The sequence below is a fragment of the Capra hircus genome, chromosome 8 (genome assembly GCF_001704415.2).
Source record: "Capra hircus breed San Clemente chromosome 8, ASM170441v1, whole genome shotgun sequence".
In the NCBI taxonomy this organism is placed as follows: Eukaryota; Metazoa; Chordata; class Mammalia; order Artiodactyla; family Bovidae; genus Capra; species Capra hircus.
This window is the reverse complement of record NC_030815.1, coordinates 4,431,534-4,459,440: the sequence shown is the minus strand read 5'-3', so window position 1 is coordinate 4,459,440 and position 27,907 is coordinate 4,431,534. Positions and strand designations below refer to the sequence as shown.

Here is a 27,907-nt window from a genome sequence, read left to right as displayed (position 1 = left end):
AGGAGGAGAAGGGGATGACTGAGGATGAGATGGCTGGATGGCATCACTGACTCGATGGACATGAGTCTGAGTGAACTCTGGGAGTTTTGATGTACAGGGAGGCCTGGCGTGCTGCGATTCATGGGGTCACAAAGAGTCAGACACGACTGAGCGACTGAACTGAACTCAACTGAATATATTTGGATTCCTAAGACTCAGTTGGTCTCCAAAGAAATTCAAATTATTATTAAATACCTGATAATACTAATTCTGCAATGCTTTCTTAGTCACTTCACATCAGGAAAGCAAACATTGTATTAAATTAAATCCCTTGACCATCAAATCCTATTTTCCCATTATTTTATATCTGTGCTGTGCTTAGTTGCTCAGTCTTGTCTTACCCTATGACCTCATAGACTGCTGCACACCAGGCATCTCTCTCCTCTACTATCTCCTGAAGTTTGCTCAAATTCATGTCCATTCACTCAGTGATGCCATCCAACCATCTAATCTCTGTCTCCCCCTTCTCCTTGCCCTCAATCTTTCCCAGCATCAAGGTCTTTTCCAATGAGTTGGCCCTTCACAGCAGCTGGCCAGACTATTGACGCTTCCCTGTATATATATATATATATGTCCTATGTATATAGTATATACACACTACTACATATAAACTAGATAACCAACAAGGACCTACTTATAGGACATGGAACTATACTCAATATTTTGTCATAATATATAAGGGATAATAATTTGAAATATATACATACAAACATATATATGTAAATTTGCCATACACCTGATACTAACACAACATTATAAACCAATGATACTTCAATTAAAAAAATGAACAATGCTAGATCTGAGCTTCTAGTATTCCTGAGGACCACTTATGCTATGTTTCTGGACTAGGAAGTGTTGTAAGGCACAGGTGATTTCATTTGGCATGAAGGCTTCTCCCAAACCTCTGCTACTCACTCAAAGAGCACCAAATCAAACTAGGGTCTCTGGTTCTGAACTAGTGTATGGAAGTCATGTTTGGGTCTCTCCCACTGGCATTCTCCTTCTCTATTCCTTTACATATTAGCCCTTGGTAGGTAAAGGAGCTGGGGTAGCCCAGAACTCATTACTGATCAACTTATGGCAGATCCTGGATGTGAATTTTGGAGGGTGTTCAAATTATCACTGAATCTCCATGCCTTGTGTGTAAAATACAAAGCCTTAATGACTATTTGAGAGCAAAGGAATGAATGATTTCCTTCAAATCATGGGAAACTCAGTAATCATAGCATTGTTGTTTTTGTTTAGTCTCTAAGTCATGTCTGACTCTTGGAGACCCCATGGACTGTATAACCCACCAGACTCCTCTGTCTATGGGATTTCCCAGGCAACGATAGTGAAGTGAGTTGCCATTTCCTACACCAGGGGTTCTTCCGGACCTAGGGACTGAACCTGCATCTCTTGCATTGGCAGGCAGTGTCTTTACCTCAGCGCCACCTGGGAAGGTTTCCAGATGGTATTTTCTTCCAAAAGAAGGTAGTTTCATCTCCACAGAAACACTCATGTGCAATGCAGCCACCTTCATGAATTATCTTAGCTGGATCTCATGGGTAACTTGCTGTGGCTTCCATATCAGCAATTGCTGTTTTACCTTGCACTTTTATATCATGGAGATGCCTTCTTTCCTTCAGCCTGATTACCCAGTCACTTCTGCTTCACACTTTTTCTTCTGCAGCTTCCTCACCTTTCTGAGCCCTCACAGAATTGAGGGCTTCCCAGATGGTGCTAGTGGTAAAGAATACACTTGCCAACACAGGAGACATAAGAGACAAGAGTTTGATCCCTGGGTCGGGAAGACCCCCTGGAGGATGGTGTATTCTTGCCTGGAGAATCCCATGGACAGAGGAGCCTTGTGGGCTACAGTCCATAAGGTCACAAACAATTGGACACCACTGAAGTAACTAAGCACACACAAACACAGAACTGAAGAGACTTAGAAACTTGCTCTGGATTATGCCTTGGTTTAAGGGAATGTTGAGACTGGTTTGATCTTTTGTCCTGGCCACGACACCTTTCTTCATATGAGCAGTAAGGCTGTTTGATTTTCTTATCATTCACGTGCTTACAGCAGCAGCAGATTTAATTTCTATTAGGAAGTTTTCCTTTGCACTTACACTTGGTTCACTGTTTGGCGTAAGAGGTTTACCTTTTGGCCTATCTCAGCTTTTGACCTGCCTTCCTCATTGAGCTTCAGCCTGTCTAGCTTTTGACTTAAAGTGAGAGACATGGAACTCTTCCCTTCACTTGAGCACCTGGAGGCCACTGTGGGACTATTAATAGGCCTAATGTCAATATATTGTTGTGTCTCAGGGAATAGGGAGGCCTGAGGAAGGGAGAGAGATGGAAGAGATGGAGCTGTCATCACACGCGGCATTTAGCAAGTTCCCTGTATTCTATGACTGTGGTCCATGTTGCCTCTCAACATTTATAATAGGAACTTCAGAGATCCCTGATCAAAGATCACCTTAACAAGTGCAATAATAATAGAAATGTTTACAACACTGTGAGCAAATGCGTTGGAGAAATGGTGCCAATAGACTTATTGAAAGCAGGGTTGTCACAAACCTTCAGTTTGCCAAAAAAAAAAAAAAAAAAGTAATATCTGCCACGTGCAATAAAATGAAGAACAATAAAACAAGGTCTGCCTGTATACAGATATCCATATATTGAATATATACTACAGCCCAGGTAGTTTACTTATATAACTTAATTAACACTTAGAGTAACTCTGAAACAAGCATTATCATTAAACCACAGTTTAATTAAACCACTAATGAGAAAAAAAAGGCTAATTAAGCCCAGATACACTTGCTTATGGAAGTTGATATTTCAACTTTTGCAACATATGCTTAAACTGAATTTTTATTTTCAAGTTAACTTTTTCTTTTTAAAAAAACATGAACTGAGTGCAGTTTAACAAATTTTCTGAGATGTTTCTATACTGCTACTTTCATATTGTGATACTGAAGGGAATTCTCCCTTGGTAACTGTCACTCACCTCAGTTTCAGCTAAATTTCATTCTATTATTAGTCTCATAAAGAATACATCTCAACAGAATGCTCACTGTCTTTTCAGTTCCAGATCATGTTTTCATCATTACAGAATGAGTATCAAAGGAAATATTTCATTAAAAGTTAATTTTAATCTAATGAATAATAATGTTGTTTTGGTTATATTCCCAAATTTTACCACCTTCCAACAAACTTCATTATGAAATTTATTGATAACATATCATAGATGTATAAATTAGACTAAACTGCTAACAATAAATGATGTTCACTGTTTGTAGTAGCAAAAAACAGGCCAGATACTACTTTTAAGACACACAAATGCTATTACTTATATATGGAATCTAAAAAAAAAAAAAAAAAAATGGCTGTTGTTATTGTTTAGTCACTAAGTCTTTTCTGACCCTTTGTGGCTCCATGAACTGTCCATGGCATTTTCCAGGCAAGAATACTGGAGTGGGTTTCCATTTCTTCCTCCAGGGCATCTTCCAAACCCGGGGATCGAATCCAAGTCTCCTGCATTGGATTCTTTTACAACTGAGCTACCTGGGGAACACTGTCCCCCCCTCCCCTAAATGGTACAAATGAACTTATTTACAAAACAGAAATAGAGTCACACATGCAGAAAACAAACCTATGGTTACCAATGGGGAGAGGGTGGGAGGAGTACACTGGGAGGTTGGGATTGACATATATACAGTCTCATATATAAAAACTAACTAATTAAGGACCTGCTATATAGCACAGGAAACAAAAAATAAGAGACATGAGGCATCCATAAAAGATGGCCAGGAGCCGCTGTAGTTATGGCACAGTGATCTTTTTTTTTTTTTTCCCCTGAAAGCAAAGCACTTACAGTCTCTCCAGATGGAGCACATTTTTGTTTCGCATTCTGTTCAGCTGGCAATCTCATTCAATTAAGTAGAATAAAGACATTTAAGAGCAAAATGGGTCCCTGATCAGCACTAAAGGGAGCTCTTGTTTAAAGGAACTTAGGAAAACCCACTGTGAATCATTTTAAACCATGGTGCTTTCTTATCTCTCAAATAGTTTTAGTTCAGGCTTTTCAGAGGTCTTGTGATGGAAACTCACCATCATTAGTATGACCTCTGTCCATGGAATTTTCCAGGCAAGAATATTGGAGGGGATTTCCAATTCCTACTCCAGAGATAGAAGGATAATTGCTGTAAAAATTAAGTAGGGTCAACAGTGGAGAGTGAATGAAATGAACTCTGTCTCTACATGATGATATGGTGATTGGGGCAGGCACATAGAAACAGATGACATATGGCCTGAGACCTCAAGGAAGGGGGGAGGGGCAGTGACAATACAGACCACAGCATTTGGTCCAGACAGTGCAAACAACAAGTGATAAGTTCCTGGAACATACTTATCATTCTTGAGGGAAAGCAGAGGACAACGGGACTAGTGGAGACACTACATGCTGAACAGTAGATGAGGAGATGAGAGCCGCTGGTCAGGGGTGGATCCTGTGTGTGCTCAGTCATGTTCAAGTCATGGTGACCCCTCAAACTGTAGCCCACGAGGCTCCTCTGTCTGTGGATTTCCCAGGCAAGAATACCAGATTGGGTTGCCATTTCCTGACCCAGGGGATCTTCCCGACCCAGGGGTTGAAGCCGCTTCTACATGGGCAGGTAGGTTTTTTCTCCACTGAGGCCCTGGGGAAGCCCAGGGGTGGATCGTGCTGCAGCTCATATTCACAGAAAGAACTCGCAGTACATTTTGGATTTGATGACTGGGCTTTGTATGCTTTGGAGCAGAGGAGTGGGATGATCTGCTTATGTGTTTTTAGAAGATGACTCTAGCTGCAGTCTGAAGCACTGACCACAGGGTAGGGATATCAGTGAGGAGGCGACTGAAAAAGTTTAGGCGCAAGAGATTAATGGTCAGCATTCAAACAGCCATGGTGTCGATAACTATGTCAAGTCATGGCTCTGTGACAACCATGGGGTCACGGCTGGAGTGAAAGCACCTGCAACTATCCTCATGCTACAGAAATGCTACTAGAATTCATTTTTGTCTATTTTTTTTCTTCCATAGTTTGGAATAGTATTTGAAGTATAGTGACATCAATATTTAAAGTATTTGTCAAATAAGTGAATCAACAATTGAATAAAATGACAAGACTGAAAATCTTCACTGGTCAGACCTGTAAGTATGACTAACTACACAAACGGATATAATGAGAACTTATATATAATTCCACAGGATTCCTAAGCCACATAGTGAAATGCATGGTTGTGATTATATGAGAATACAATGTATTTCAGAGAAAGAGAGCATCTACAAAGATTGAAAACAGCTTTCCTCCTGTTGAATTCACATATATTGAAATTCAAAAAACTAGTGATAAACACAGTGAAATCTCAGTTAGAATAAAAAGAATGGACAAGAAAATTTTTTACATTTCAAAACTACAAATAGACACTCTCTAGAAATAAAGATCTGGGGCCTTATGAAAGATTTCATAAACCATACCAAGATGTGTTCACTTACACACACAACCCTGCATCACTCTGGATGGATGACTTAAAAAGTATGTTTTACCACTTAAACAGCAATGGTAGGAGAAATAAGGGATATCACATAATTAGAAACAGCTGCCTACACTAACTGAATTTTCTTCTGGACATCCAGCAGAAGTTATGAGATTCATCATTCAGAGAAATGCCATAGGCAGAGTTTGTCTTTATATCAGAAATATGTCACATTTTTTCAATTTATACATGGAATGATGTCAGCTGAATGCTCTTTAGTAGCATATCTTTACCTGCTATTAATATAATGATTATACCAAGCTTAATTGATATTGACCCATTGACCCACCAATTTATATACTATCTCTTATATTTCAAAACAGTCTATATTTCAGTTCATTTCTTCCAATTGTTATAATAATTTGAATGATGGTTCAAAAAGCATGTTTATCAATTTTGTGATATAATAAAACTCAAAAGGATAGCTAAGTTGTTAGGAAATAAAATCTAATGTCACTAAATTCTAAAATGATATGAAGCTAAATAAAATATAATGGGATCATATGAGCACAAAAAATAATGCCTAAAATATGACCTTGATCATAGGAAATAATGAAAAAGAGAATTCAGAAAAATTAACTTGATGAAAGCACAAATGTATCTGGTATCAGGGTATGACTTCATTCTTGAAAATTTGATTTACTTCCTCTGGGAAGTCTGCCTGAGCCCAAAATGGTATTTTGGACACTATTCTTCTATAGATAATTTGGTTTGGTTAATGCTACTTCCCAAAACAAATACTATGAAATAGAAACTCTAAAAAACATTAATCAGAATTCTTCTAACAAATTTTAAAAAAATCCTTATAATTTACTATAACTGTAAGGATACAGATGTACCAAAAAATAACTGTAAGTTACACCTGTTTGGAAATCATTTAATTGCTCCTTATATATGTTCATTTTCAATGTAAGAACTCTCCATTTCCTCAACCCAAAGCCATCTACAGATTCAGTTGCAATTGCTATCAAATTATCAAGAGCATTTTTCAGAGAAGTATAACAAAAAATTTCACAATTTGTATGGAAACACAAATGACTCCAAATAATTAAAGCAACCTTGAGAAAGAAGAACAGAGCTGGAGGAATCAGCCCCCTTGAACTTAGACTTTACTACAAAGCTATAGTCAACAAAAGAGTATGGTACTGGCACAAAAACAGGAATATAGACCTGTAGAATAGGATAGAATCCAGAGATAAACCCATGCAACTCTGGCTACCTAACCTACGAGAAAGGAGGCAAGAATATACAATGGAGAAAAAAGAGCCTCTTCAATAAGTGATGCTGGAAAAACTAGACAGCTACATGGAAAAGACGGAAAGAACACACTTTAACATCATACACAAAAATAAACTTATTTATTTATTATTTTTTTTACTGAAATGAATTATTATTATTTTATTGAATTTATTATTCAATAAAATGAATTGAACACCTAAATGTAAGGCTGAATACTGACTAAAGAAATTAAAATAAAAACAAACAAACAAATGGGACATAATTAAACTTACAAACTTTTGCACAACAAAGGAAACCATGAACAAAATGAAAAGACAACCATCAGAATGGTAGGAAATATTTTTCAATAAATTGACTAACAAAGGGCTAATCTCAAAACTATACAAACAGCTCATACAACTCAATATAAAAAACAAACTAAATAACACAATCAAAAACCAGGCAGACAGTCAGAATGGCTGCTATCCAAAAGTCTATAAGCAATAAAATCTGGAGAGGGTGTGGAGAAAAAGGAACCCTCTTACACTGTTGGTGGGAATGCAAACTAGCACAGCCACTATGGAGAATAGTGTTGAGATTCCTTAAAAAACTGGAAATAGAACTGCCTTATGACTCAGCAATCCCACTGCTGGGCATAAACTTGGAGGAAACCAGAATTGAAAGAGACACACGTACCCCAGTGTTCAGTGCAGCACTGTTTACAATAGCCAGGACAAGGAAGCAACCTAGATGTCCATCAGCAGATGAATGGATAAGAAAGCTGTGGCACATATACACAATGGAGTATTACTCAGCCATTAAAAAGAATACATTTGAATCAGTTCTAATGAGGTGGATGAAACTGGAGCCGATTATACAGCGTGAAGTAAGCCAGAAAGAAAAACACCAATACAGTACACTAATGCATATATATGGAATTTAGAAAGATGGTAATGATAACCCTGTATGCGAGACAGCAAAAGAGACACAGATGTATAGAATAGTCTTTTGGACTCCGTAGGAGACTGGGATGATTTGGGAAAATGGCATTGAAACATATATAATATCATATATGAAACAAATTGCCAGTCCAGTTTCGATTCATGATACAAGATGCTTGGGGCTGGTGCACTGGGATGACCCAGAGGGATGGTATGGGGAGGGAGGTGGGAGGGGGGTTCAAGATGGGAAACACGTGTATACTCGTGGCAGATTCATGTTGATGTATGGCAAAAACAATATGGTATTCTAAAGTAAAATTTAAAAAAAAATTAAAAATAAAGAAATAGGGGGAACTGTAAAGATGGCAGAGGAATAGGATGGGAAGACCACTTTCTCCCTCACAAATTCCTCAAAAGAACATTTCAACGCTGAGCAAACTCCACAAAACAACTTCTGTAGGCTGGCAGAGGACATCAGGCAACCAGAAAAGCAGACCATTGTCTTCAAAAACAGGTAGGAAAAAATATAAAAGACGAAAAAAGAGACAAAGGAGGTGGGGAGGGAGCTCCGTCCCGGGAAGGGAAGCCCATCCCGGGAAGGGAATTTTAAGAAGAGAGGTTTCCAAACACCAGGAAACACTCTCCCTGCCGAGTCTGTGGCGAGCCTTGGAAACACAGAGGGCAACATAACAGGAAGGAAAAATAGATAAATAATTAAAACCAACAGATTACAAGCCCAACAGTAACTCCCCCAGCGGAAAAGCAGCACAGACGCCTGCATCCGCCACTGGGAAGTGGGGGCAGGGCAGGGACGCGCGGGAGGCGCGGGCTGCAGAGCTTTGTAAGAATCGGGCAGGAACGCCCCACGCGCAACCAGAACGATCTAACTTGGGCTAGCACAGCAGACTGTGGTATAGCTACCACGCGAAAAGCTCGAACATAAGACACCACCAGGACCGAGCACAGAACAAAGGATGGAACGGAAAAAGCTGGCTGCAGACCATCCCCTGCCGGGGACAGGCAGCCAGAGCCGTAAGGACTGGAAAGGGGCAATTGCAGACCCGGAGAGACTTTACTTACCTAACTGCAAGCAGGCTCCTTTGCTAAGACTTCTGGGGGTGCTGGACAGTCACCATTTGCCTCATAAGGGGCGCCAGCAGTCCACCCAGAAAGCTGAGCAGCAGAGACAGGAAAGGCGACAAGTTGCAGTGATCGCGCTCGCCAAACTCCTGAGCTACTCGGAAGGGCACAAAGCACAGTCCCAGCTGAATCTGTGCCTCTGAGGGCTGCCTGAGCACCGAACCTGAGCAGCTTGGACAGGGGAAGTGCACGCAGCCTAGGGCCGGCCCCAGACAGTTCCCGGCTGAGCATCGTAGAGCTGGAGCAGTTTGTGCGCCCCGAGAAGGGACAGGTCAAGCGGGGCTGAGACACTGTGTGCACACGACAGTGCTATTTGTTTGCAGCATCCCCCCTCCCCACAGTGCGACTGAACTACTGAGCCTAAAAAACCAGCAAACAGAAGAAGTTAAACAGAGGGAACCACCTTGGAAGTGATCCCACACGGCCCACAACATCAGAGAAGGGCCAGTTATATTTTTACTATTTTTAAAATCATTCCTTTTTTTTTTCTTTTTTTTTTCTAACTTTTTTTAATTGTTAAGTCTTCTATTTCTCCTCTAATTTTTATTTCTATAACCTACTATTACTATTTAAAAAAAAAAGACTTTTTTTTTTTTTTTAAAGGCAAACACCATATATAGTCTTTGGATGGTTGATGGTGGTTTTCTTTTTTTTAAAAATAATTCTTGTTTTTTTTTTCTTTTTTTTTCTCTCTCTCTTTTTTTCTTTCTTCCTTTTTCCATCTGCTTCTTTTCTTTAATATTGTATTTCTGAAAATCCAACCTCTACTCTAGATTTTTAATCTTTGCTCTTCGGTTTTTGTTGTCAGTTTTGTACATTTAAAAACCCAAACTTCACTACCCAAGTTTACCTGAGAGCGAGATTACTGGCTTGACCACTCTCTCCTCTTCTGGACTCTCCTTTTTCTCCACCAGGTGGCCTCTGTCTCTTTTCTCCCCCATCTCTTCTCTATCCAACTCTGTGAATCTCTATGTGTTCCAGACGGTGGAGAACCACCTAAGGAACTGGTTACTGGCAGGATTTGTCTCTCTCCTTCTCATTCCTCTCTCTTATCCTCCTGGCCACCTCTGTCTACTTCCTCCCTCTCCTCTTCCCCATATAACTCCGTAAATACCTCTGAGCGGTCCAGACTATAGAGTGCACATAAGGAAGTGACTACTGGCTAGCTTGCTCTCTCCTCTTTTGATCTCACCGCATCTCATTCCAGTTACCTCTAACTACCCCCTCCATCTTCTCTTCTCCTTATAACTCAGTGAACCTCTCTGAGTGTCCCTCAATGTGGAGAAACTTTTCATCTTTAACCTAGAAGTTTTATCATTGGTGCTGTATATATGGAGAAGTCTAGAGGCTACTGTAAAAATAAAACTGAAAACCAGAAGCAGGAGGCTTAAATACAAAGCCTGAAAACATTAGAGATCTCTTGAATTCAGGGAACATTAAGCAATAGGAGCCTGAAAACATTAGAGATCTCTTGAATTCAGGGAACATTAAGCAATAGGAGCTCATCAAATGCCTTCATACCTACACTGAAACCAAGCTCCACCCAAGGGCCAACAAGTTCCAAAACAAGACATACCACGCAAATTCTCCAGCAACACAGGAACACTCCCCTGAGCTTCAATATACAGGCAGCTCAAAATTATTCCAAAACCTTTGATGTCTCATAACCCATTACTGGTCACTCCATTGCACTCCAGAGAGAAGAAACCCAGCTCCACCCACCAGAACTCCAACACAAGCCTCCCTAACCAGGAAACCTTGACAAGCCACTGATAGAACCCCACCCAAAGTGAGGAAGCTCCATAATAAAGAGAACCCCACAAATTACCAGAATATAAAAAGGCCACCCCAAACGCAGCAATATAACCAAGATGAAGAGACAGAGGAATACTCAGCAGGTAAAGGAACAGGAGAGTTGCCCACCAAACCAAACAAAAGAGGAAGAAGTAGGGAATCTACCTGACAATGAATTCCGAATATTGATAGTGAAAATGATCCAAAATCTTGAAATCAAAATGGAATCACAGATAAATAGCCTAGAGACAAGGATTGAGAAGATGCAAGAAAGGTTTAACAAGGACCTAGAAGAAATAAAAAAGAGTCAGTATATAATGAATAACACAATAAATGAGATCAGAAACACTCTGGAGGCAACAAATAGTAGAATAACGGAGGCAGAAGATAGGATTAGTGAAATAGAAGATAGAATGGTAGAAATAAATGAATCAGAGAGGAGACAAGAAAAATGAATTAAAAGAAATGAGGACAATCTCAGAGACCTCCAGGACAATATGAAATGCTCCAACATTCGAATTATAGGAGTCCCAGAAGAAGAAGACAGAAAGAAAGATCATGAGAAAATCCTTGAGGAGATAATAGTTGAAAACTTCCCTAAAATGGGGAAGGAAATAATCACCCAAGTCCAAGAAACACAGAGAGCTCCAAATAGGATAAACCCAAGGTGAAACACCCCAAGACACATATTAATCAAATTAACAAAGATCAAACACAAAGAACAAATATTAAAAGCAGCAAGGGAAAAACAACAAATAACACACAAGGGGATTCCCATAAGGATAACAGCTGACCTTTCGATAGAAACTCTTCAGGCCAGGAGGGAATGGCAAGGCATACTTAAAGTGATGAAAGACAATAACCTACAGCTCAGATTACTGTACCCAGTAAGGATCTCATTCAAATACGAAGGAGAAATCAAAAGCTTTACAGACAAGCAAAAGCTGAGAGAATTCAGCACCACCAAACCAGCTCTCCAACAAATTCTAAAGGATATTCTCTAGACAGGAAACACAAAAAGGGTGTATAAACCCGAACCCAAAACAATAAAGAAAATGGTAACGGGATCATACTTATCAATAATTACCTTAAACATAAATGGGTTGAACGCCCCAACCAAAAGACAAAGACTGGCCGAATGGATACAAAAACAAGACCCCTCTATATGCTGCTTACAAGAGACCCACCTCAAAACAAGGGACACATACAGACTGAAAGTGAAGGGCTGGAAAAAGATATACCACGCAAATAGAGACCAAAAGAAAGCAGGAGTGGCAATACTCATATCCGATAAAATAGACTTTAAAACAAAGGCTGTGAAAAGTGACAAAGAAGGCCACTACATAATGATCAAAGGATCAATCCAAGAAGAAGGTATAACAATTATAAATATATATGCACCCAATATAGGAGCACCACAATATGTAAGAGAAATGCTAACAAGTATGAAAGGGGAAATCAGCAATGACACAATAATAGTGGGAGACTTTAATACCCCACTCACACCTATGGACAGATCAACTAAACAGAAAATTAACAAAGAAATGCAAACTTTAAATGATACATTAGATCAGTTAGACCTAACTGATATCTATAGGACATTTCACCCCAAAACAATGAATTTCACCTTTTTTTCAAGTGCTCAACGAACCTTCTCCAGGATAGATCACATCCTGGGCCATAAATCTAAACTTGATAAATTCAAAAAAATTGAAATCATTCCAAGCATCTTTTCTGACCATAATGCATTAAGATTAGATCTCAATTACAGGAGAAAAACTATTAAAAATTCCAACATATGGAGGTTGAACAACACACTTCTGAATAACCAACAAATCACAGAAGAAATCAAAAAAGAAATCAAAATATGCATAGAAACGAATGAAAATGAAAACACAACAACCCAAAACCTGTGGGACACTATAAAAGCAGTGCTAAGAGGAAAGTTCATAGCAATACAGGCATACCTCAAGAAACAAGAAAAAAGCCAAATAAATAACCTAACTCTACAAATAAAGCAATTAGAAAAGGAAGAATTGGAGAACCCCAGAGTTAATAGAAGGAAAGAAATCTTAAAAATTAGGGCAGAAATAAATGCAAAAGAAACAAAAGAGACCATAGCAAAAATCAACAAAGCCAAAAGCTGGTTTTTTGAAAGGATAAATGAAATTGACAAACCATTAGCCAGACTCATCAAGAAGCAAAGAGAGAAAAATCAAATCAATAAAATTAGAAATGAAAATGGAGAGATCACAACAGACAACACAGAAATACAAAGGATCATAAGAGACTGCTATCAGCAGTTGTATGCCAATAAAATGGACAACGTGGAAGAAATGGACAAATTCTTAGAAAAGTACAATTTTCCAAAACTGAACCAGGAAGAAATAGAAAATCTTAACAGACCCATCACAAGCACGGAAATTGAAACTGTAATCAGAAATCTTCCAGCAATCAAAAGCCCAGGTCCAGACGGCTTCACAGCTGAATTCTACCAAAAATTTCGGGAAGAGCTAACACCTATCTTACTCAAACTCTTCCAGAAAATTGCAGAGGAAGGTAAACTTCCAAACTCATTCTATGAGGCCACCATCACCCTAATACCAAAACCTGAAAATGATGTCACAAAAAAAGAAAACTACAGGCCAATATCACTGATGAACATAGATGCAAAAATCCTCAACAAAATTCTAGCAATCAGAATCCAACAACACATTAAAAAGATCATACACCATGACCAAGTGGGCTTTATCCCAGGGATGCAAGGATTCTTCAATATCCGCAAATCAATCAATGTAATTCACCACATTAACAAATTGAAAAATAAAAACCATATGATTATCTCAATAGATGCAGAGAAGGCCTTTGACAAAATTCAACATCCATTTATGATAAAAACTCTCCAGAAAGCAGGAATAGAGGGAACATACCTCAACATAATAAAAGCTATATATGACAAACCCACAGCAAACATTATCCTCAATGGTGAAAAGTTGAAAGCATTTCCCCTAAAGTCAGGAACAAGACAAGGGTGCCCACTTTCACCGCTACTATTCAACATAGTTCTGGAAGTTTTGGCCACAGCAATCAGAGCAGAAAAAGAAAAAAAGAATCCAAATTGGAAAAGAAGAAGTAAAACTTTCACTGTTTGCAGATGACATGATCCTCTACATAGAAAACCCTAAAGACTCCACCAGAAAATTACTAGAGCTCATCAATGAATATAGTAAAGTTGCAGGATATAAAATCAACACACAGAAATCCCTTGCATTCCTATACACGAATAATGAGAAAGTAGAAAAAGATATTAAGGAAACAATTCCATTCACCATTGCAACGAAAAGAATAAAATACTTAGGAATATATCTACCTAAAGAAACTAAAGACCTATATATAGAAAACTATAAAACACTGATGAAAGAAATCAAAGAGGACACTAATAGATGGAGAAATATACCATGTTCATGGATCGGAAGAATCAATATAGTGAAAATGAGTATACTACCCAAAGCAATTTACAAATTCAATGCAATCCCTATAAAGCTACCAGCCATATTTTTCACAGAACTAGAACAAATAACTTCAAGATTGGTATGGAAATACAAAAAACCTCAAATTGCCAAAGCAATCTTGAGAAATAAGAATGGAACTGGAAGAATCTACTTGCCTGACTTCAGGCTCTACTACAAAGCCACAGTCATCAAAACAGTATGGTACTGGCACAAAGACAGACATATAGATCAATGGAACAAAATAGAAAGCCCAGAGATAAATCCACACACATATGGACACCTTATCTTTGACAAAGGAGGCAAGAATATACAATGGAGTAAAGACAACCTCTTTAACAAGTGGTGCTGGGAAAACTGGTCAACCACTTGTAAAAGAATGAAACTAGATCACTTTCTAACACCACACACAAAAATAAACTCAAAATGGATTAAAGATCTAAATGTAAGACCAGAAACTATAAAACTCCTAGAGGAGAACATAGGTAAAACACTCTCAGACATAAATCACAGCAGGATCCTCTATGATCCACCTCCCAGAATATTGGAAATAAAAGCAAAAATAAACAAATGGGATCTAATTAAAATTAAAAGCTTCTGCACAACAAAGGAAACTATAAGCAAGGTGAAAAGACAGCCTTCTGAATGGGAGAAAATAGTAGCAAATGAAGCAACTGACAAACAACTAATCTCAAAAATATACAAGCAACTTATGCAGCTCAATTCCAGAAAAATAAACGACTCAATCAAAAAATGGGCCAAAGAACTAAATAGACATTTCTCCAAAGAAGACGTACGGATGGCTAACAAACACATGAAAAGATGCTCAACGTCACTCATTATTAGAGAATTGCAAATCAAAACCACAATGAGGTACCACTTCACACCAGTCAGAATGGCTGCGATCCAAAAATCTGCAAGCAATAAATGCTGGAGAGGGTGTGGAGAAAAGGGAACCCTCCTACACTCTTGGTGGGAATGCAAACTAGTACAGCCACTATGGAGAACAGTGTGGAGATTCCTTAAAAAATTGCAAATAAAACTGTCATATGACCCAGCAATCCCACTGCTGGGCATACACACCGAGGAAACCAGAATTGAAAGAGACACATGTACCCCAATGTTCATCACAGCACTGTTTATAATAGCCAGGACATGGAAACAACCTAGATGTCCATCAGCAGATGAATGGATAAGAAAGCTGTGGTACATATACACAATGGAGTATTACTCAGCCGTTAAAAATAATTCATTTGAATCAGTTCTGATGAGATGGATGAAACTGGAGCCGATTACACAGAGTGAAGTAAGCCAGAAAGAAAAACACCAATACAGTATACTAACACATATATATGGAATTTAGAAAGATGGCAATGACGACCCTGTATGCAAGACAGCAAAAAAGACACAGATGTGTATAACGGACTTTTGGACTCAGAGGGAGAGGGAGAGGGTGGGATGTTTTGGGAGAATGGCATTCTAACATGTATACTATCATGTAAGAATCGAATCGCCAGTCTATGTCTGACGCAGGATACAGCATGCTTGGTGCTGGTGCATGGGGATGACCCAGAGAGGTTATGGGGAGGGAGATGGGAGGGGGGTTCAGGATGGGGAACACGTGTATACTCGTGGCAGATTCATGTTGATGTATGGCAAAACCAATATGGTATTGTAAAGTAAAATTTTAAAAAAATTTAAAAAAGAAATAAAAAGAAATCAATAGATAGAGTATACTTAAAAACAAAGGAGAAAATGCAGTTTAATCCAATAGATACAACTGAACAAAACATTTCTATTAAAATCAACATTTATTAAGATGCAAAAAAGTAAAACTCTCAGAACGCCATACCCAGATGACTTAGTTTACAGGGTATGGTACATTTTCATCAAGTAGATAAAATCCTAACACAAGTATATAATTTGCTATTGTCAGAATCATAAGTCAAAACTAGCTATCAATATCCATTAGACAACATGACACTTGAGGTCCTGGCAAATGCAGAAACAGTAAAAATTACTAAAATTGTGAGGTACAGGATGGGAAAACATTTTGCACACTGTCACTACTTACAGACATTATGAATATCTACATTGAGAATCCAAAACAACTTATGGGTAAATGATTATAATCCCTAGAAGAGTTTAGAAAGTTGTCTAAACTGAGTCCATATTAAAAAATAGTCAACCTTTCTCTATACCAACAACAAATAGTTCAGAATCTTGATAAGATTAATAACATGCTCAACACCCATATAATGTTAATTTTCTAGGAAAGGCACTGAAAATGTCTGACAATCAAATTATAAACACACCTGTAAAGATAACAAACAAGCACCAAGAAATATAAACCACAGAATGAATAATTTAACATTGAAAATTGCAAATTACTCCTTAATTTATCAATATACTGATTACAATTGAAACTTCCAATATTTTGTGTATATCTATGTATGTGTACATAAAGTCTGAGAAGCTGAATAAAATTTTAAAGTAAAATTTTAAAGAAAATTTTTATGTTAAGAATGGCAACACATTCTCAAGGAAGAAAAGAAAAGAAAGCAGGATGAACTCTATCAGATTTCAACAACTGCTATAAAGATATAATATTCAGCCTTGGCCACCTGATGCAAAGAGCTTACTCTTTAGAAAAGACCTCGATTCTGGGAAAGAATGAAGGCAGAAGGAAAAATGGATGATAGAGGATGAGATGGGTGTATGGCATCACTGACTCAATGGACATGGGTCTGAGCAAGCTCTGGGAGTTGGTGATGGACAGGGAAGCCTGGTGTACACCATGGGTGGCAGAGTTGGACACGACTGAGCGGCTGAACAGACATAACAGATTCATACATGAAACATTAAGTTATTAGTTTAAAGATTTTTACTCATGGGACAGAACTGAGAAGCTAGAAAGATAACACACAAATATGGAATCTTTTAATAACAGAGTCAACACTTATGGTCTATGTGGAGAAAAATACATTTTCTAGGAAATGGTGTTGTTGACTGGATAGCTAACTAGGCAAAAACTAAATAAATATTGGGTCCCTACCTCACATGATATAAAAATGAAGAAAAGCTGCATTTCAGACCGAATGCAAAAGGTAAAATTCTCAACCTTAAAAAAGACAATATGGAACATCACTTAAACCTATCCTTTAAAAATGATTTGCAAATTTGACAACAACAAAATTAAGAACTCCTATTCATTAAACAATGTAGACAGACATTAAAAATTTTTACAATTTTGGGATAAGATATTTTCACTCTATACAACCAGGAAAAGATATTCAAAATAAGATTACTCTGTGTATCAATAAGAAAAATAAATTTAAAAATTGGAAATAGAAAGGAATAGGAATTTTACCCCAAAGCAGGCATATATGGTTCATAATCATAAATAAGAGATCAACTACATTAAAATTAGTAAAATGCAAATTCATGTGACAGTGAGTGCCACACCATGGTGAGAAGAAATGAAAAATCAGGCAACATTAAGTGCCGACAGGATGCAGAGCAATGGGAATTCCATCCATTACTGGAGTAAAATAGGTACATCAACTTTGGGAAGCAGTTTGTCATATACTACATAGTAAAATTGAAATGTATATTCCTTGGACATGAAATTCTACTATTAAATATGTACCCTAAGAAAATATTGCCTCTATCCCATAACCATGAGCAAGGATACTTAGAGCAATGTCATACATAACCAACACTGGAGAATTCTCAACATGGTTACAAAGTGGAAACTGTTGTAGAAAATTAAACAGCAGTAATAGTGAATCCACTAGAATTGCACACATGCAGATGGACAGGTCTCAGAAACAACTCTGAATGAAGGAAGAAAATCATACACTATGATTCAATTTTAAAGTCCAAACACAGGCAGAATGTAACAGTATTAGCTTAGACATAAGAAATTATGGAGGAAAGTAAGTGGGAACATGGATTTCAAGGTTTGGAGGAGACAGAATAGCAGTAATAACCATATTATTTGGCCTATTTATTAAGGACGGAGGTGTTGATTTTGACTTTGCACCTGTATGTATGTCTGTGTGTGCATACTTCTTTTATTTATATTTTACAATATTTAAAAATGATGAATTACAGTCTATTGTGCTTTTCATATATCCTCCAGTGATTCACACACATACTACTATTTAAGAGCTTTTTAATTGCACAAGACATGTCTACTTTAGGAAACTTGTTTAGTACCAATTTTCTTTATAGGTCAATTTCCCTTGCCCCAACTAAGGATGTAAAAATTAAAGGTAGGTTTTCCAGTAGGCAGAAAGGGTAGTATTACACAGAAATAAATACGAAGCATTCCCTTTTGTATCCAAAATTTATTGACACAAGCATAAGACAGGCACACCAAATCAAGTGAAAATAATTTAGATGGATGATTACAGTTATCATTGGTGGAGTTTATAACATGTATAAATAATAGGCCAATTATTTAAATATATTTAAATATAAATACATAATCTATAGTCCTAATAGCAATTCTGCAAAGTAGAATATCAGAAAGACAAACTGACTTGCCACTTACACAAAAAAGCTAGAGTAAGAGCCCAGCTATCTCTCTCTCTCTCACACGTGCCCTGTTACGACTTCATTTTGCCCAGACTTTATTACTAGGTGTCTGATAGTGGGGTGTAATGGACCATAAGAAGACCTGACTTAATCTCACTCTGCATCTGGTTAGCCATTTGACTTTGGATAATATTTCATGAGTTCTTAAGACCTCAGTTCTTTTTCTTTCCTTTTCTCTTTTAAGGAATTGGAGATTACAAGACTTATCAGAGTCACTCTGAAGTTTAAACAAAATACGTATGTAAAGCACCCAGCACAAAATATCTATTCAATACCTTTTAAGATGATGATGATAATGATGATGAATTTTCTGTTAAATTATGGGAACAGCTCTACAATGGTTATAAAGAGGAACAGAGGGCTGGCTGAAGGGAGGGCTGATCAAGCAAACAGGGAGAAGATGAGAGAACTAGCCAAGTGAGAATACTGCTAAAGAGCTCACTTTCATGACCCTGCGTAGAGTCTTGGCCAAGCAAGGATGATGTAATCTGGAAGAGGCTGATGCTCTGAACACAGGGAACGTTCTTGGGGCAAGCAGGGGTTAGGCGACAGCCTTACTAAGAGAAAAGGACTGAAAGACGAAAATGCAGGACTCTCATTAGGTCAGGCACCCCCGACCCAGAGCTAAGAACATTTGCAGCCCTGAAGAGCCTCATAACCATGTGAATGCCCTTACCTTTGTCTTCCTGGCTGAAGAGTTATGAGGAAGGTTGGTCAGAAGAATCTCAGCCTGCAGCTTCCCAGGGTTCTGCTAATCATCTGACCTGGGATGCACAGTTTCACTGCTAGGCAGATGCTTTTAGCAAACCACAGCTTCTCTATTCCTGTGATATCTTCACCATGACACAGAAAAGACCAACAAACAACAATGAAGCAACAGAGGTCCTTATTCTGAATAGTACAATATGGGCTTCTAGCAAGTTATTATCCCTGGGTTACTACTTCCGCACCCTTCTGAATTCCTGTTGGCAACAACCTAAGTCCTTATAGAAGGACTTCCTTTTATCCTTTACTTTTCCTAAGATGTAAAATGTTTCTTCTATCACTACCTCAAGACTAGAACTGTGCTATGCATAGATGAACCTACTGAATTCCACTGAACCACCTGTTAGCTTACCCAAATATCATCAACCTCAGGTCCCTGGCTCCTCTGATCCACCTGCCAGTGTTTAGAACTGTGGTCCTCCTTTCTTCCTTGGCCCAGCCAGTTAGATACTCCACAGTCCCAATGAGTGAACCACGCTCAAGATATGTGTGTGTCAAGTTAAGCAATTCAAGATAAGTGGAGCAATTCAAGATACCCTCAGCAATTATTGAAAAACATGCAGAAGTATACAACATGACAGATTTCTAAAACTCAAATGACCTCTTGTTCATTTCCTATTATAAATGCAATTCTTTTTTTCCTCTCTGAAATTTGAAATTGTTTTGGTTCTGCCCATCATTGACCACCAACGGTGCCATGAAACCTACCTTCCTGTGCTCAGAAGGAAGGCTAATGAGAGATGCTGTAAGTGACAAAGCAAAGCAGCACTTGGCTTACACTGAACTCCATACCTGAGCGCATAGCCTCTTTCTGCATGCTGCCATAGTCATGCCAGTCCTTTCTTCTCAAACCATCTGTCCATGCATAGAACTGCCCATCTCCCAGGCCCAGTGGGAATGTCTGTGGAAAAGGAAAGTATTCAGAGCATAAAAAGGAGGTAGTTCCTTCTGTGTGGCTGGTAAACACAGCCAGATGCATCATAGGCAATCAAAAATACTCCAATAACTGATTCTCCCCATCTACTGAAAAGAAAGGCATTGCTAGTGACCTGATGGACACACATTTTAAAACCTTTTTTTTCTGTTTTTAAAATAAGAGCCTGTGTCACACACAACATCTACCATTTCCAATTTTATTTTATCCAAAGCCATTCATAATTTAGTGCAGCACTTCATCTGAGCATAAATGCCTAGCCATTTATGGCAGTAGGGCTATTGATTTTGTATTAAAACAAAATACTTTTTTTGTGTGATTTGTACAATTTTCACTCATTTTGATCAAGTACATCTTAATGGCCTGATGACAATATTAGCAAACATTTGTTGAATGCTCACTGTATACCATGTACTAAGATATTTTATGTATAGAAGATCCTTCAGTCTTTACAAGAGTCTTTGACTGTAAATCTCCATATATCTGCCACTTAAAAGTATTAATAGAATAACTTGAATGAAACTACAGTGGCCAAGCCAGGAATTGGGCCAGTTCTATTAAGACCAAAATTGAGGTGCTAAGGACTATGAAATACTACCTCCCATCAAGAATTCTGTTAAAATATGGTATGTGGCTATGTGTACAGTTGAAATGATCACCAAATCAACAATGTAGTCACAACATGCTCTATGCTTTCGTGAAACTCAGTGTGTTCTAATGTCACCTTGACTATTATTTTTGTGTACATTGCTGAAGCTGCTTCTTTCTTTATGGTGCTTATTTTGGTAATAAATAAAATGTTTGGGACGAAGCTTATCTTCACAATCTCAAAAGTCAAGATAATATAAAATAAATGATTTCATACTCACATACCATTTTCCTTTAGTTCACTTTTGGAAATAATACATCAACAGAAAAAATAGAACACGTTTGAAAGTTTCAGTTTAGGTAAAACAGAAGATGGATAGTTTCAGTGAGGAAACTAAGAGCCTTTCCAAATAAAAGTTCTTACTTCTTCGTCTGAAGCAGGACAACTATTGTACTTATGAAAAAAGTATCCACCTTCAGTCCATCTTTATAGCTCATAAAGCTTCCACTAGTTTGGAAAGAATAAAAATGGATCTTAATATTTTTTAAAAAGTGGTAGTTAAATCAGAGGAAAGACTTTCCAGATCAGGTGATTATTATCTAAATATATTTTTTAAAATGTTCATTATAGTCATTAAGTTCAGGAAAACAACAACAGGGGAATAAACATACAAGGATGATGGTGAGTTTACAAAAGATATTAAGAATAAATTTTGAAAGGAGGATGACAAGAAAGAAAAGATGGAAAAATAAACAGAAATATAATAAAAATACAAGAAAGTGGAATAAAAGAATTTTGAGGTTTAATACCAATACAAAGAAAAAGCCTCATGCATTTTTTTCTGATTGATATTTATTTTATAATTGGAATACAGCTCTAGGCAAGAGAAGATTTGGATCAAGATTATTCTCAAAATAGTAAAAATGTGCTTCCAGCAAGAGCTCTTGTGATCTGAACCACTGGTTCATGAAGTCCGCTAGGCTGAGGTCTGATCACGAAGCACTTTCACTACTTTCATTTTCCAGCGACTAAATAAAGATGACACAGCAGCAGACTCATTGATGTGAAGATATAGTGCTGTCTGGGTGATACCTTCTGTGAGGCAGAGATGGTGCCCAAGGCCATCCTGTTGGGGAAGGCGGTTCCTCTCATTAGAGACACTGAGGTTTTCAGGCATCTTTCAAGGATTCCTGGCCTGAAATGAGGGCCTCTGTGTGAGCTATGATGTCCTGAAGGCCACCGTTGTAGTTCAATGGCTAAGCTGTGTCCTACTCTTTGCAGCACACCAGGCTTCCCTGTTCTTCACTATCTCTCAGACTTTGCTCAGACTCATGTCCATTGAGTTGATGAGGCCATCCAACCATCTCATCCTCTGTCACAGGCCAATGGGAGGAACAAAGATGGCAGCTGAGCAGTGGTTCCAGTGGGAAACAGAGTGTGTCTTCCCAGTATTTTGGAAAGGGAGGGGGGTCAGTTTTAGGACCTTGACCTAGTTGTGCACAATATGTATGTTGCTCAGGGCACACAACAGTGTCATGTGACAGGAGATGGACTAGGGGCTAGAGATACCCAACAATGGCCCACTTTCTCCCCTTGCTCAATGATGCACCCAATTCCAGGTATGATGCATCTCCACAGACCCAATAAACAGCAGGATAATGGGTCCCAGTAGACACTGAGTGGTTCCCCCTCACCCAGGGGTGTCAGGTAATGCACCCATCCCTATAGGATGTCCCAGGTCAAATCTCAGAGCTGTACCTGTCCCAGGTGTCATGGGGCTTGGTGTCCTCAGCCCACAGCACACTGATCCCCAGTGAGAGTTGGGAGTGGCTGTCTCCCTTGACTCTGTACCTTTAGAGTGCCGGGTGCCTCTGCAGGCGTCCCTGGTCTGGCATACAGCACAACAGGCTCCATGGGTTGATTGCTCAAATGTCTTAAAACTCAGCTGGTACCTCAGTCTCCCCAGCCATGTTGTTTCACTTGTTAGTAATTTAACCCATGGCTTTAGTATTCCATTTGTTTCTTTCTACAAATTCTATTTGTCCACCATCATCTGACATCATCTGGCTTTTTACGCAGCCACATGGGGCTGTTTAAAGCACCTAAGGCAGGGCATATAATACCTATTATGCACAGTTCTTGAATGGTTTCTCCTATTTCCTTAGGCCCCCAGGGAATTCATTTTGTTTGACAATTACCATTCTGAAAGGAATACATGAAGGCTTATTTCATATGCAGAGTACATCATGTGAAATGCCAGGCTGGATGAAGCACAAGCTGGAATCAAGATTGCCGGGAGAAATATCAATAACCTCAAATATGCAGATAATATAACCCTTATGGCAGAAAGTGAAGAAGAACTAAACAGCCTCTGATTGAAAGTGAAAGATGAGAGTGAAAATGTTGGCTTAAAACTCAACATTCAGAAAACTAAGATTATGGCATCTAGTCCCATCACATCATGTCAAACAGATGGGGAAATAATGGAAAACCTTTTTTGGGGGCTCAAAAATCACTGCAGATGGTGACTGCAGCCATGAAATTAAAAGATGCTTGCTCCTTGAAGAAAATCTATGACAAACATAGCATATTAAAAAGCAGAGTCATCGCTTTGCCAACAAACATCTGTCTAATCAAAGCGATGGTTTTTCCAGTAGTCATGTATGGATGTTAGACTTGGATTATACAGAAAGCTGATCACTGAAGAATTGATGCTTTTCAACTGTGGTATTGGAGAACACTCTTGAGAGTCCCTTGGACTGCAAGGAGATCAAACCAGTCAATCCTGAAGGAAATCAATCCTGAATACTCATTGGAAGGACTGATGAAGAAGCTCCAATATTTTGGCCACCTGATTGAATGAGCTGACTCATTTGAAAAGACCCTGCTACTGGGAAAGATTGAAGGCAGGCGGAGAAGGGAGTGGCAGAGGATGAGATGGTTGGATGGCATCACTGACTCAAAGGACACAAGTTTGAGCAAACATGGGAAAATAGTGAAGGACAGGGAAGCCTGGCATGCTGCAGTGTCCAGAGTCAGACACGACTTAGTGACTGAACAACAAATCCATGTCTAGGAAGAAACACAATGATGACATTAGGAAAACCAGTCACAAATCTTGGCAATTTTTTTTTTCTTTTTCTCCTCTCTCCTCTTGTAAGGGAAACAGAAGCAAAAAAAAAAAAAAAATTAAATGGCCCTAATTAAAAGCTTTTGCCCAGACAAAGAACCATCAACAGGTTCTCCTGGAATAGGAGATGATATTTGCAAAGTATATGACTGATAAGGGGTTAATAAGCAAAGCATGTAAACAGCTCATGTGACTCCACTTCAAAAAAAAAAAAACTGATAAAAAAATGAGCAGAAGATCTGAAAAAACGTTTTTCAAAGTTATAAAGGAGAGATACAGATGGCTAACGTGGAAAGGTGCTTAAACCTGTTATTAATAATTATCAGAGAAATGAAAATCAAAATCACAATGAGATATCATCTCACACCTGTTATGCTGGTGATTATGAAAAAGAATAAATCTGTTCTCTAGGAAGTAAAGGGAAAGTTCATATAATGTTGGTGGGATTGTAAATTGGTGCAGCCATGATGGAGAACAGATGGGTGATTTTACAAAATGAAAACCAGAACTACCAAATAATTCAGCAATCCAGTCCTGGGTATATTTTTGAGGAAAATAAAAATAGAAATTCAAAAAGGTATATGCACTCCCATACTCATAGCAGTATTATTTACAGTAGCTAGGACATGGGAGCAACATAAGTATTTATCAACAGATTAATGGATAAAGAAGATGTGGTATATATCATATATACAATGGATTATTACTCAGCCATAAAAAGAATGAAATTTTGCCATTTTCAACAACATGGTAGGTACATGTGTGTGTGCATGCTTGCTCAGTTGTGTCTAACTCCTTTGTGACCCCATGGACTGTAACCCACTGGGCTCCTTTGTCCGTTAGATTTAGCAGGCAAGAATACTGGAGTGGGTTGCCATTTCCTCCTCCAGGGGATCTTCCCAACCCAGGGATCAAACCTGTGTCTCCTGCATTGGCAGGTGGACTCTTTACTGCCGAGCCACCTGGAAAGCAGAGAGAGGTAAATCAATAAACCTAAATCAGTCCCAGTCCATTTGAAAAGAACCATCTTAGTTCTGAAAGCTTGCAAGTTTAAGAGTTGCTCAATCAAGTCGTGTTCAACTCTTTTTGCCACCCCATGGACTGTAGCCTGCCAGGCTCCTCTGTCCATGAAATTCTCCAGGCAAGAATACTAAAATGTGTAGACATTCCCTTCTCCAGGGGATCTTTCTGACCCAAGGCTCAAACCCATGTCTCTGCCATTGCAGGCAGATTCTTTACCATCTGAGCCAAATCTTGACCATCAATAAATGACTCTATTGAATTCTGGCCTTTCCTTCCATGAGAGCCATATCCAAGGCCAGGTTCATTTGCTCCTCTCCTGATATGGCAACCCACTCCACTGTTGTTGCCTGGGAGATCTCATGGAACGGAGGAGCCTGGTGGGCTATGTTCCATGGGGCCACAGAGAGGCAGACATGGCTCAGGAACTAAGAGCACACACACACACACACATACACGACATAAGGAAGAACTCGGATCTGGGGCCAGAAGACATAAATTAAGGTTTCAAACCATATGAAAAAAATGTACATTTTCTCTAGGCCCCTCAGCTAATTCATATCTGAAATTAGAGTAATAAAAATAGTACCCGACTTATTCACTTGACAAGCATTTTCGAGTAGTAAATCAGATAAAGTATCTGAAAGCCCTGGCTGATCATAAAGTGATATATATAAATGTGAGTTGTTTTCGCAGTCTTTCCTATTTTTAAAGATGTTTGAGTTATTCCCACTGCCCTTGAAAAGTTACAACATAGTTGAAGAGACAAAACTTATATACAGTAAACAAATGATGAAGTATGTGGTCCAAAGTATACTATAGTAAATGTTAATAGAATATGGTGATGGGTATAAGTGCTTACATTGGATGTCATTAAGTTTCTTATATATTATTGCTATTGGAGAAATGTTCTAAGCAATCACATAGAAAAATAATACAATTAGAGCAATAGTAATATAATGAATGACATGGCTGAAAAAAAGACATAACTGACATTTATTCTTGTAAAAATCTATCCTCATAAGAGTAGGAGGTGAACTCAAGTTCAGAGATGTTAGAGTCACATAATAAAGTCCTCCAGAACTCATAAATAATAAGTGGCAAACTAGAATTTGAACCACACTCATCAGCCTTTAAATCTTATGGATTACTAAAAATACACTAGCATGGATATTTCTCATGATTCCCTCATTATCCACTTATTCAGTCATTTAAAAATGTTAGGATACAAATAAATGGATGAAATTAAAATATCTTCTCACACCATATAAAAATGAACAGAAATATAGGTATATATCTAAATGTAAGACCTGAAATCTTAAGAGAACATAGGCAGTATATTCCTTGACATAAATTATATAAATATTTTCTGGATATGTCCTTTAAAACAAAGGATATAAAGGCAAAATTAAACAAACTGGACCTAATTAAACTTACAAGCTTTTGCACATCAAAGGAAACCATTGATGGAATGAAAGACAAACTGTGGAATTGGATAAAATATATGACCAACAGGGGTTAATATTCAAACTATATAAATGGCACATACAATTCAATATGAATGGCATTCTAACATGTATACTATCATGTAAGAATTGAATCACCAGTCTATGTCTGACGCAGGATACAGCATGCTTGGGGCTGGTGCATGGGGATGACCCACAGAGATGTAATGGGGAGGGAGGTGGGAGGGGGGGTTCATGTTTGGGAACGCATGTAAGAATTAAAGATTTTAAAATTAAAAAAATAAAAAAATAATAATAATAAAATAAAAAAAATAAAAAATCAAGAAATGGAAAGAGAAGACTTCTTTCCAACGAAGACATACAGATGACCAACAGGCACATGAAAACATACTCAATACTGATAATTTTAGTAGAAATGCAAATGCAAATCAAAACCATAATGAGATTACCTTACACCTGTCAGAATGGCTATCATCAAAATATAAACAAATAACAAATGGTAAAGATGTGGGGGAAATGGACTGTTGTTCACTGTTGGTACAATGTAAACTGGTGCAGCCATTGTGGAAAACAATGCAGAGGTTTCTCAAAGACGGCTAAACATAGAATGACTATGCGATCCAGCAATCCTACTCCTGGGGGTACAACTGGAAATGAAAACAGAAGCACTTCACTGGAGAAGATACATGAAAACAATGTTCATAGCAGCGTTACTTGCAATTGCCAAGGTATGGAAACAAGCCACATGTCCTTCAACAGATAAATGGATAAAGAAGATGTGGAACATATATACAGTGGAATACTAGTCAGTCCTGAAAAGAATGAAGTTCTGCCACTTGCAGCAATGCGTATGGACCTAAAGAATATTACGCTTAGTGCAATAAGTTAGATAGAGAAAGACAAATACTGTATGATCCCTTATATGTAGAATTTAAGAAATAATAAAAATAAAGGTGGGCTTCCCTGGTGGCTCAGATGGTAAAGAATCCACCTGCAGTGAAGAACACCTGGGTTCAATCCCCAGGTCGAGAAGATGCCCTGGAGAAGGAAATGGCAACCCACTCCAGTATCCTTGCCTGGAGTATACCAGGTCATAGGAGCCTGGCAGGCTACAGTCCATGGGGTCGCAAAGAGTCGGACATGACTGAGCCAGTAACACTTTCACAAACAAATATATATGCAAAACGAAACAGGTC

General features: G+C 38.3%; 1 protein-coding gene across 1 annotated transcript in view; it reads right to left on the bottom strand.

Moving 5' to 3' along the window:
• Positions 1–27,907, bottom strand: part of GALNTL6 (polypeptide N-acetylgalactosaminyltransferase-like 6) — a 1,585,403-nt gene that overhangs the window by 974,037 nt on the left and 583,459 nt on the right. The window contains exon 2 of the mRNA XM_005683517.3: positions 20,365–20,473. Within this exon, the coding sequence (XP_005683574.2) occupies positions 20,365–20,473 (109 nt within the window). The remainder of the gene's footprint in view (positions 1–20,364; positions 20,474–27,907) is intronic.